Below are 12007 nucleotides of genomic sequence, written 5' to 3'. Positions count from 1 at the left end.
TCGTCCTGTCCCCTTTTGGTGGGCTCGGGACCCCTGGGGAGAGAGCAGGGCTCAGCTGCACACCGGCACCCCCTGCTGGCAAAGGAGCTCCCTTTGGTGAACTTGCTGCTTTTTGCTAACGCTTGCTAATGGAAATAAAGTTCCTAACCGGAGAGATTGCAGGTGTTAAAGGCGTGGTCGATGCTTGGTGGTCCTGGACAGGCAAAAGGAAGACTTCAGCCCCTTTGTGTGCAAGGGTGGCCTTTCTCAAGAACCACACATCAAGTGTCAGGCAGAGGTGCTGGGCTGGGCTTCCCATGCTGCACTGGCTGCTTGCTAAGCTCCTGCCCTGAGACCACGGGGAGACCCCACCCTGCCTGTGTGCAGATCGATCAGAGGCCAGGCCTGAGGCCGGGGCAGGCGCTCAGAGCAGGTGGGCAGAATAAGACTGCCCTTGGCTTGACCTGGGGGTTGGGCTTCTGGGAGGGGGGTTGGGTCCTTCCCCACTGTCCACACCCAAGTCAAGGCCAGAAGCCTGCCTGGAGTCGGGGCTTCTCCCTGTCTCTGGTTGGGTCCCTGAAGGCCGCCTGCTTGTCCCTGTTTGTCCAGTGGCTAGCAGGGAGGGGTTCAGAGAATCACATGACCCCAGCAGCTGGCCACACACCAGGGCAGGGTGGGATAAGCAAGCTTGACCGCCAGGAGGCCACCCAGAAGCCAGGTGCTGGGTAGCTGGCAGCTTCACTAGGGCGGGGCCCAAGGATAGAGTGACCCCCAGTTTGCCCCTGGGTGCCAAAGCACCCAGCCCTGCCCAGAGCCCAGTGCTAGGGGGGCGAGAGCAACGACCTCTGGGGATAGCTTACTCAGACCTATGTTCAAAGACAAGTAGGGTGATAAGCCCAGCCCCCAGAGCATATCCGGAACCCCTTGTGGGGTCGGTCAACAGGAAGAGACCATGTCCCTGAGTAGTTTTCCCCAGGCAGCGACTTCAGTGTCCCTGTCTGATGACTCTTGGTTTCCGCGGGGCTGAGGCCCGGCACTGTCTGCTGGGGGACAGCTGAAGGGAAGCCTGCCCCTGAAAGCCCCAGCCTGTGCATCCGCAGCGATTTCCGGAGACCCTCTTCACCTGGGGCCCACGCCTTGGAGCAGTGTTTGGGAGCCCCGCTCCCAAAGCGGTACAGCTTCCCCAGATGAGACTGGGTCTGGGCGCTGGCTCACACCCAGCTGCCATGGATCTACCACTGTCATGTCCCACCCCCATATGGCCGTGGAGACCTTCTCCCGGGGCACCAGTAGTAGCCCGAAAGGGCTGAGGTTCTGGTCAACAAGAGCAGAGTTCCGGCACAGAGCTGGCTGGAGAGGATGGCCACGCCAGGAGTCCCCATGGTAGGGCTTGGCTGATGCTCCCGCCCACTCATGGATCATTGGTTTAATTGCTCCTGTTCTTGAACCACGACCTACGAGGGAGGGGAAGCCAAGGACCCGACCGATGCAAGGCTACAGCCTGGGGCCACAGAGGCCATCTGGGACACCGGACAGGCCGCGATGCTGGCTGGGAGGATGTCGCTTTCTCCCCGGTTTTGAGAGGGTGACATATTGCTCCATTCTCTGAGCAGCAGGCCAACAGTGGTGCGTGTCCCTCTCCGTGGGATAGAAGCTGTCTCCCGGGAGGGCGGAGCTGTGCCCAGGCAGAGCAGTGCTGTTTCCATAGAGCTGACATGGGCACATCCTCATTTCACCTCCCTGTCTCTTGTTGGGGCACGGGACCAGACAGGAAAACCAGAGCGCAAGTCCTCCAGCCCTCTGCTCTCTTCCTGGGATGGAAACTCCCTCCCAACAGCCTGCTTGTCTTTCTGTCTCTTTTAATGTTTAATGTGCATGGGTGTTAAGGTAGGGGTGGGGGTGCAGCCTCAGCCCTGCAGCAGTAGGCCTGGTACCTACCAGCACGTCCCCTGTCACCAGCAGGGGGAGCAGTGCCTACAGCCTAGCCCCTGCACAAAGGCTGTGCACTGGCCATCCCAAGCGTGCACACGTGAGGTTAGCTCAGTGTCCTCAGCAATAGCTCTGGTGATCCAGCCCCTCCTTCTGGCTTATCTTCGGGTCCAGCTAGGTGGGAGGGGCTGCTCTGGGTTACCACAGGTAGGTTAAAAGCTAGACACGAAGGGCCAAACAGGAAGCGGTGGCCACTGGGCTGTGGGCTGGCCAACTGTCGGCTTTGGGCTCAGTGCTCAATCACACTTCATTCTGGGCCCAGGTGACTGGTTCCCAGGGCTCAGGCCAGGCCGCCCGAGAAGAGAAGAGTGAGATTGCTGAGTGACTGGGGAGGAGGGAGGGGGGGTGTTGGGGATGAAGAGGCGGGGCAGGATAGTAACAACTTCATGCTGATTCCCCAAGTTTAAGTGGACAGATGTGGTTGGCCCAGCAGTTAGTGTCGCAGCCTCAGTGCTGGGAAGTCCTGCAGCTTGGCCCCTGGAGGCCTGGGGCTGGACTGAAAGGCACCAGGTCTTGGACACAGAAAGGGGCCAAGCCCCCATTTTGCTGACTTGGGTTCCCACGAGCTGCCGCCTGGCCCTGGTTGGGCTCCAGGTGCTGGAGTTCAGGTGGACGTGTGCAGCTTGACCCCCTGCAGCCTCTTGTCCAGGCTAGAGCATTCCCACGGAGTAGCCCGTGGACTTCAGGGTGGGAGGAAAGATCACCAAGGGCCAGCAGCACTCAAACTCTGCCAAGCCTTCTTGCTTGCCCTCCGAAAAACTTACTGTTTTGTTGATAAAGCATCACCGATTTGAGTGGGAAGTCTGTGTAACTCCAAGCTCATTGCCATCGAGTCAATGCTGACCCCATGGTGACCCTCTAGGGCAGGGAAGAACTACCCTTGTGGGTTTCTGAGACTGTACCTCTCTACGGGAGCAGAAAGCCTCACTTTTCTCCAGAAGCACAGCTGGTGGTTTCGAACTGCTGATCTTGTGGTTAGCAGCCCAACACAACCATCCCGCCGCCACCAGGGCTCCTGGAAAGTCGGCTAGGATCCCCTTTGTTAACGCAGTCCCTCCAAGAAAGGCAGGCTTGTTCTTCCCAGTGGCTTCCAGTGGGAGGCTTTAATTGACACACACAAGTGGACAGGACATTTGGGATGCCTGTTGGAGAGTGGGAAGGGTGAAGGAGGCCAGGCGTGGGTGTGATTCCTATTTCCTCCAGTGGTGGGGGTGCAAGTTCTCTTAAGACCATCATTGGAATCTGACAACAGCAATCAGCAATTTGTTTGAACGGGCAAGTCGAATGCTAACGTGTTTAAGTGCCAAGCTTTATTTCCCAAGTGATTTCCTGTTTTGTTGAAGGAGATACATGAGTTGGTCAGATGCCTGGCTAAGGTTGTTGTCCTGGGCAGACGAACGAACAAATACTGAACATCACCTTCCTCATCCTTAGGCAGCAAAGCTCTACTAGGGTTGGCTGAGGCATAGAACCGTGATGACAACCAGGGTGTGTGTGTGTGTGTGTGTGTGTGTGTGTGTGTGTTTTCTGACTATTACTGGGAAATACATCTGGATTCACTGAATTACCTTCGAACCTTAAATATGTCATCCCTCTTTTGATTTAGACTTAAAGTTGTTTCCAATATGGGGAGGAAAATCACTCCACACGATTCTCTGAATCCCATCAATTCCATCAAAAGAACTCAGGGTCAATGGGGACCTAATGTCGGGGGTTTAGATGGAGAGAAAGTGTTTTGAGAAACGATGTACAAATGCGCTTTGCACAGTTGATGTGTGTGTGGATTGGGATGACAGTTGTATGAGCCCCTAATAGAATGTTAAAAAAAAAAAAAAGAACTCAGGGTCACTGAATAGTACATGTAGAGATTACTTGTTATATATGTTTTTCACAAGAGAAAACTGAAAAAAACTACTAAGGGGCAACTTTGAAGACTGGGTGACTTCAGACATTGGGTGTTCTCGGGCAGTGCCCCTGTGGGTCTGGTCCTTGCCTCCTTCTGCCCCCAGCTGTCCTAGCAGGCTCCTCTGTCCCTGAAGGAGACACCTGAGACTGGAGGTTCTGGAGAGAGCAAGTGCTCCCCGGCCAGCGAGCAGAGCCACACACCAGACTGTTCTTTCTTGCACCGCACCCCTGCTGGGGCACAGGGGCTGTTCTGCTTCTGGTGTTGGAGTTCTTTGTTCTGCCCGCCCCCCACGTGCCCCTATGAGTTCCATTTGAAAAATGCAAAGAATCACAGGACCCTCAGCTGTGGGGGAAACCAGCCCCTCACAACTATATCACGGGTCCGATAGGCGCAATTGCGCAGTTAAAATATATAGAGACTATAGTAAAGTCATACAGAATAAGAGAGATTTCAGGGTAGCATGCTCACCTCCTGAACGGCCATGATCTCACCAGCCAGGTGCACGCACAGCGTGGGCAGAGAAGACAGGAGGAGAGTTTATTTCTAACCAAGGCTTATAAATCTTTGGGGGCGTGATTACAGGTAACCACACACGTCACAGGAAAGGGTTGCACAATAAGCATACGAGACAGGAGAGGGATGAGCTAGGGGTGTACATGCAATAGGCAGGGGAGGGATTAGGGGTACATGTGTGGCAAGATGGGTGGACTCTAGACTCAATATGGCAGCCTAACCTGGGTCATCCTTGAGTGGATTTGACATTCCTGAGTTCTCCTTCAGGGAAACAATCTACTATCCTTATCAGAAGGGAGTGGGCCCTACTTAGGGGGGACAGACTACACAGTCTGATTACTCTACATGGCTGACACCCCCCAGAAAGAATAACCTCTGACCTGCGTTCATTGACCTCCAAGTGTACAGCCGCTTACCATATGTAGCAGACAGCGTCTTAGGTCTGGCGTATATTTGGGGGAAGACAACTTGGGAGAAATATTTCTGTATCCCACACTCGGCCACTGTGGTTTTCAGAAACACCAAGCAAGATGATGGCGTGAGCCTGCCTTGGGTCTGCTTCTTCATCTTAACCCCAGCTATGGGAAACTGGCCAGTACCAGCGTCCACTCCAGCATTATATTAAGGGACTGCTGTGGGGCCGAGGGTAGGAGCCCTGGTGGCACAGAGGATTGCTAACCGCAAGGTCGGGAGTGTGAAACCGCCAGCCCCGCCGAGGGCTTTCTATTCCCGCGCAGAGTAACAGTCTGGGAATCTCACGGGCCCAGTTCTGCCCTGTCCATCGGCTGGATGAGCTTGGGTGGGCCTCGGGAGAGCCCCCTGGCGGTGAAAACAGGTAATGAGTGCGGCTGCTAGCCCCAAGTTTGGAGGTTGGCATCCATCTAGAGGCGCCTCGGGAGAAAGGGCGGGGACCAACGTCCCCCAAATCCACCCCTGGACATTGTGCGGGGCATCGTTCCGGTCTGACACACAGAAGTCTCCATGAGCTTAAATCCGCCCCACGGCAACGAGTGCGTCCAGCTTCCTCGCTTCAGGGGCCCCCAGGGAGGGCTCGCGGCACGGGGTCACAGGTCGGGCATGGCCAGGGGGCGGGCAGGTGGCTCGGGTGCTGGCCTTCCATCTGGCCGCCGTCCCCGCCGCTCCACGCTCACGGTCGCCCCGGGCGGGGCTTTCTCCGCCGTTGGCCGCCGTGGTCATCTGTCCTGCTGCCGCCCCCTCGCTGCGGCTCTACTGCGGCGGCGCCTGGACCCCTGGCATCAAGCACCCTCAGGGGCCCAGGCAGGGCACCTACCTCGCCGACGCGGCCAGGTCCAGAACGCAATCTAGCGCCCCTAGCAACCGGACCCAAGGCCGTTGCTAAGCGGAACTGACGTCACGAGGTCCGCACCCACCCAGCCCGCTAATTTTGACTCCGCTCGGCCCCGGTAATCGGGCGCTGCGCCGGTCCCACGCCGGCCGACTTCCCCGGAGCCGGCCGAGCGCCCGCGGTGCGCACGCGCGGCGCAGCCAATCCCAAGGCCGGCGCGCGGCACGTGGCTCTCACGGCGTTACGTCGCCCGGGGGGAGGGGCGTGCGCGGCGCCTGCGCACTGCGCGGCCGCCGGCTCCCGGCGCGTGGAGGCTGCCTGTGCGCGCGAAGCTCGCCGGGCTGCCCGTCCTGCCGCGGCGGTGGCGCGCGGGGTCGCGGGGCCATGTCGTGGCTCTTCGGCATCCACAAGGGCCCCAAGGGCGAGGGCGCGGGGCCGGCGCTGCCCTTGCCGCCCGCGCAGCCCGGCGGCGAGGGTGGCGGGGACCGCGGCGCTGGGGACCGCCCGGCGCCCAAGGACAAATGGAGCAACTTCGACCCGACGGGCCTGGAGCGCGCGGCCAAGGCGGCGCGCGAGCTGGAGCATTCGCGTGAGTGCCGCGGGCGCCTGGGGACCGGGCGGGGCCCCGAGAGGTGGACGGCTCCCGGGAGCAGGAGCAGTTCCGGGCCCGGAACTGGCCAGCGGCTTAGAAGGAAAGCAGCCACCAGGGGTGAACTGGGCTCCGGCCGCGCTAGAGAGCGCAGGGTCCTCTTTCACCCCCTGCACCTTCCTGATGGTCACAAGCACTTGGTGGGCGTGCGCGGAGAGCACCCTTGCCGTAGCGAGCGACCCAGAGGCCACGGGGAGCCGGTGCTAGACCGGTTCCTGCGATCGGGAGGGAGCACGTGGGCACCGCCCGCTGCCTCCACGTGGGCCCTGGAAGGCGGGGCCGGGTCAGGGGAGCTACTAGTGTCCGTGATTGGTGAGCGATTTCCCACGGAAAAAGCAAGCCATCCGGACGATCATTTGCACTTCTGAAGAATACACCTGAGTGGACAACTAGCTTTGGGAGCCCCAGCCCCACCTGATGACCTTTCAGACCCCAGGACCTTCAAGAGTCCAGCAGGGACTGGACTTTCATCTATCCCACGCCATCTTCCCCACTTTGATTGTGCAGCAAGACCCTGGGGTGTAGACGCACTGAATAAATACCCGTTCGACCCACACAACGGCTCGCAAACTTTTTTGCTGTAATTGGAGGCGCTCCCTTTAAGATCTGTAGAGCTGGAGGGACTGGCCGCGCCTCTCCTGTGACACAGGGTGAGGTGAGGATTGGGCAGGCTCCCACGTGACTCCACATTCTTGCCTTCCCTGAGGGGCTGTAAAGACCTAGGGCCAGGGCCTCAGCTTACCTGGTGGTCCTCAGAGTCACTGAGGGGTATAAACACATTCAGATATTTAAGTCCATTTCTGGGCAGTATGGCCAGAGAGGGGCTCCTTGGGCCCCACAGATGAAATTTAAAAACTTTGATCCTTTTAGGGCCTGATGGGGTTGGGGAACAGGTTTGGGCTTCAGGGCACCCACCTCTGACAAGTGGCAATCTGGTGTCTTGTTGAACCCCTCCTGGCCCTCAGCCCCTATGGGGTTTCATTCATGGTCACTCACAGAGCCTCCCTCTCTGTCAAAAGGAAGCCGTAAGGCCCTGTATCCTCCATGCAGCCCAGGGGCCTCCCTGCACCCTGCCCACGTGTGCCTCTGCATTGCTACCAAGCCCCTCCCTTCACTGTTGCCCCAGACCTGGCCTGGGTGGGCACTGCCTCTTGCATCTCAAGTGCTGACCCATGTGCTCAGTCGCCAGGTCCCAGGGTTCTGCCCCTGGAGTTTCTTCCTCCCCAGTGCAGAGTCGTTTCAAGGTGACGGCTTCTCAGTTGTAACTGTGGGTTAGGAGGGCATGCTGGGAACCAGGCCCGCGAGCTTCCTTCTAAGAGGCGCCGTGGGGGGAGCTGCAGTTGGTGCATTTCAGCTGAGGACACAGGCTCAGGGAGATTAAATCAGGTGGCCAAAGGTCGGGTTGCCAATAAGTAGGCTTCCCACTGGGACACAGGCCCAGTGCTGTTAGACTGTGACCCCCTGTGCTTCCGAGGACAGGCTCCTCCCCACTCTCTGTTGCTGGATAGCCCAGGGCTCTCTAGTTCGGATCTCCTCTCCAGTTTGATGTACGCTCAGGTGGCCTGTCCTTTAGACGCTAGCCCTTTTGACACCTGTGCTCTGATCCAGGAGGGGCTGGGACATGGGGTTTTGGAAGCACAGCCCCAGCCCCAGCCGTCCCACCACCACCACCCTGGTGCCAGTGTCAACCATTGCTCTGACTGAGGGCTGAGCAGCTCCGTTCCAGCCACCCTGCTGCCATCCATCTGGACATGCAAGCCCATGACGTCCATGTCACCTGGGGAAGCGCCCTGTGCCGTGACCTGCCACTCACAGTAGAAGGCTGCAGGGACAGGCCTCTGGAGGGACAGCCGCGCTATGGAGCCTGATGTGAACATGTGGTCAGGGCTGGGCTGTGGGTGCTCATACAGTCCCTCAACCGCTGGTGGCCTGAAAGGTCTTTCTGCTAAAACCTGACGGCCAGAGCATCACGCCACCATGGAAACCTTCCGGAGCCCCACCCCCAGGTCATGGAGACTGGGGGCTCTCAGGTCCACTGCAGGAACAGAGCACAGGCAGGGAAGACTTCGAGTAGCAGCGTGGGATGCCCACCACGGCCGCTCGTTTCTGGCCCGATGTCCCTTCGTCTTTCCTGGTGCATGTTCCGGGTGAGCGGCAGGAGGTGTGACACTTAGGTGACGTGAGAAAACGAAGGACACCCTGCACGGACGTTGGCGTAACTCATCTGACTCCGGTTCCCCTCCCATGGTGGGGGTCGCTTTATCTCATGAAGCGCTTGGAAGTGTGCCGGCCCACTAGGGTGTGACCACCCATCCCAGGCTCTCTGTGGGGCGGAGAAGCGTGAGGAGAGGGCAGCTGGGCGCAGGGTGGCAGGGTCCTGATGCGCTTGCTGCCCTGTAGGCCACGCCAAGGAGGCGCTGAGTTTGGCACAGATGCAGGAGCAGACGCTGCAGCTGGAGCAGCAGTCCAAGCTGAAGGTGCGTGCCACGGGGGGGGGGCCCTCGGGCTCTGGGCCGGCAGGACCCGGGGTGGACCTGAGCCAGGGCTGTGACTCCTCACTGCATGGACTGACTGCCCAGCTCTCCCACTCTGAGTGAGAGGAGGGGCAAGGCGCTGGGCACACAGCTGCAAAGGTGGGTGCGGCAGTGGCCTGGCCACCCAAGGGTGGGTGGGTGTGACCTGTATTTCTTTCCTCACTGGTTCTCCCAGGTGCTTGGAGAGATCTGTGGGAGGGGCAGGGTGACTCCCTACCCACCTGCTGCATGCAGCGTAGTCACAAAGTGAGCCCCTGGGCACTTGGGAGAAGCACCAGGGCAGGGAGGTGGCCTGTCCTTGGTCTAGGCTCTCCATTCGGGTCTGTCTCGGCCCTTCGTCATTCTGGGTGGCGCTGCTGAGAGCTGGCAGGGTGTGTGGCACCGCTCATGCCAGCACACAGGCAGTTCCGGTCATGGTGGGGCTGGAAGGGAGCATGGGGCAGTGGCCCCCAGCTGTGGAGGCCCGGCACGGTGGGCATAGGTGTGGGGCAGGCCATGCAGCGGTGTTGTGTGGGCAGGAGTACGAAGCAGCCGTGGAGCAGCTGAAGAGTGAGCAGATCCGCGTGCAAGCTGAGGAGCGGAGGAAGACGCTGAGCGAAGAGACGCGCCAGCACCAGGCCGTAAGGACGCTTGGGGACAGGGAGTCCTGGATGGGGTTGTGACCTTACCTGAGTGGCCTTCAGACAGTGGTTGTCTAGAATCTGGGACTCTGAGTGTGCTGAGCTGAGCAGGGGCCGCGCTGCCCATTGCATCCGGGTTCTGTTGCTTGTATGAGAGCTGATGCCATGGGGTGGGGTGTGGCCTGCGACCTCGGCCCCCACCAAAGTCATGCCACTCTTGCTCCCCAGAGGGCCCAGTACCAGGACAAGTTGGCCCGGCAGCGCTATGAGGACCAGCTGAGGCAGCAGGTGAGCGGAACCCTCCGGCGGACTCAGTCCTCATTCCGATCATGCCCCTGCCCTGCCTGTCAGGGGCTGCTGACCTCCCCAAAAGAGCCAGGGTCTTCCCGGTGCCCCAAGCATGGGGGTGCTTTGGGCATGCTCCTGATGGCAAGCGCCGGGGCCTGAAGGCACTTCACTCGGATTTCTGTTGCTGGACAACCACGTGTACACACAGGGACCTGGGGCACACCCTCGCGGTCACCTCTGGCGGTCACCTCTGGGCACGAGGATGGGGGCGCAGTCTCTGTACCAGGCAGGCTCCTGCACCACTCCGTGGCACAGGGGTAGCGTCATGAGAAGGTCATGCCTGGCCAGCAGGTCCAGGGCCCTGTGCTCCGTGGTGCCCCGGCCCGCCTGCTAAGTGTGTGGTTTGCCTTTTCCAGGAGCAGCGGCCTCTCCTGGGCTCTTGCTTCTCTTGTAACAGGCACACAGCTGCCCTCTGGGGAGCGTGCGGTGGGTGTGGAGAGAGCAGGGTGCACGGGCCACCTGAGAACTTGGGGTGCAGAGGTTAAACGGGGCGCGTGGACCCCGAGCACTCCTGCCCTTCTGCGTCTGACCCTCGTCCCTCTTCTCAGCAACTCCTCAACGAGGAGAACTTGCGGAAGCAGGAGGAGTCCGTGCAGAAGCAAGAGGCCATACGCCGAGGTAGCGGGACCCCTGGCTCTGGAAGGTGGGGGGAGAGGCAAGTTATAACCCCGAGCTCCCCCTGCCCCACCCACCCCAGCCAGGAGAGAGGCCCGAAGACCCGCAAACAAGGGCCTTGGGTGGCAGATGTTTCCATGGGTACCTGTGACCCCTGGCACCACTTCCCCTGGGGCCCTGAGATCCTTCCTGTAAGGTCTGTGTCCTGGAGGTCAGACGTTGCTCCTTGGAGTGGAGATCCGTGTCCTGCCCAAGGGAAGCGCAGCGCCTCCTCACTTAGCCACCCACCATGCAGCAGCTCACGGGCTCAAGCCATGTTCTCACCCATGCTCGCAAGTCGCCACCGGCCCCTCGGCGCTCTGTAGCCGTGTGGTAGCGGGCCGCTGCCAGGGGCAGAGGCAGGCACGGTGCGGTGCGTGCCCCTCGCAGTGTCTCTGTGTAGTGGGTTTCTTTTGCCCTTCTCTCTCTCTCTCTCTGCTTCACCCTGTGCCCCTTCCAGCATGGTCTGGGAGTCGGGTTGCCTGGCTCCTCCAAGGCTGCAGGGTGCAGGGGTCTGAGGTCTGGCCCTCGGGTGGGGTTCGTGTGTGTCCTCGGGGCTAGGGGCTGGCGGGGACCTGGCTGAGCCCCCTGTCCCACAGCCACGGTGGAGCGGGAGATGGAGCTGAGGCACAAGAACGAGATGCTGCGGGTGGAGGCCGAGGCGAGGGCCCGGGCCAAGGCCGACCGGGAGAACGCAGACATCATCCGCGAGCAGATCCGCCTGAAGGCCGCTGAGCACCGGCAGACCATCCTGGAGTCCATCAGGTGGGGGCTCCATGCACAGGCCGAGATGCCTGGCCAGGCCCCGTGTGCTGGGATCCTGCCCCCTCCTCCCCATAGGCCTCCCACCTCCTCCAGCTGATGGCACTGTCTCCCCACCCCCCGCAGGACGGCAGGCACCCTGTTTGGTGAGGGCTTCCGTACCTTTGTGACCGACTGGGACAAAGTGACAGCCACGGTGAGTACAGACCACTGTCCCAGGGTGGGCACCGAGCAGCTCCCGGACCTCGTCCGTCTCCCCAAGCTCTGGGCTCAGCACCTACAGGCAAGAGCCGGACCTGTGGCCCCAGGTGGTTCCCTGCCACCAGCACTTGCTGCCGCCTCTTTCCCTCCACACCCAGCCTCCCGGGACGGACCTTGGGGGACTGGTGGCATTTGGGAAGACCCAGTTAAACCTAGCCAGGCAGGCTGAGGATTGCAGTTAGGGGAGCAGGTTTCTGACCCCCCAGGCTACAAGGAAGAGGGGAGGGGATGTTGTCAGCTTGCGTTCTCTTCTCTCCCTTAGAAATTTCTCCCCTTTGGGGAAGTGTCACGGGTAACTGGGGAATTTTCTTATGGCCCACTTAGACATTGAGGACACAGCTGAGCCTCCCCCCAGCAAGTCAGCAGCTCTTGCCTTGAGCACCGACGGTGGCCACCCTGGCCACAAATAATGGGGTTTCTTTAGATGGGGTTTCTGGGAGGCACCCAATCTAAACAAGTCTGAACCCAAAGGCTGTGCTGTCAACG

At 60.2% G+C, this 12007-nt stretch overlaps 2 protein-coding genes across 2 annotated transcripts in view; both read left to right on the top strand.

Annotated features, from left to right (window-relative positions):
- Positions 1-5747, top strand: part of VWA1 (von Willebrand factor A domain containing 1) — a 19086-nt gene extending 13339 nt beyond the window's left edge. The window contains exons 4-5 of the mRNA XM_045299233.1: positions 5155-5222; positions 5422-5747. Coding sequence (XP_045155168.1) covers positions 5155-5222; positions 5422-5747 — 394 coding nt within the window. The remainder of the gene's footprint in view (positions 1-5154; positions 5223-5421) is intronic.
- A 330-nt stretch (positions 5748-6077) lies between these two features.
- Positions 6078-12007, top strand: part of LOC101664448 (ATPase family AAA domain-containing protein 3-like) — a 16130-nt gene continuing 10200 nt past the window's right edge. Inside the window, 7 exon segments of the mRNA XM_004705490.2 lie at positions 6078-6282; positions 8743-8819; positions 9395-9496; positions 9725-9784; positions 10393-10462; positions 11098-11263; positions 11387-11456. Coding sequence (XP_004705547.1) covers positions 6078-6282; positions 8743-8819; positions 9395-9496; positions 9725-9784; positions 10393-10462; positions 11098-11263; positions 11387-11456 — 750 coding nt within the window.

Source organism: Echinops telfairi, unplaced genomic scaffold, assembly GCF_000313985.2.
Source record: "Echinops telfairi isolate 266 unplaced genomic scaffold, ASM31398v2 ScPeMD7_7457;HRSCAF=8495, whole genome shotgun sequence".
In the NCBI taxonomy this organism is placed as follows: Eukaryota; Metazoa; Chordata; class Mammalia; order Afrosoricida; family Tenrecidae; genus Echinops; species Echinops telfairi.
Note: the sequence above shows the minus strand (reverse complement) of the source record. Positions and strands in the feature narration are given on the sequence as shown.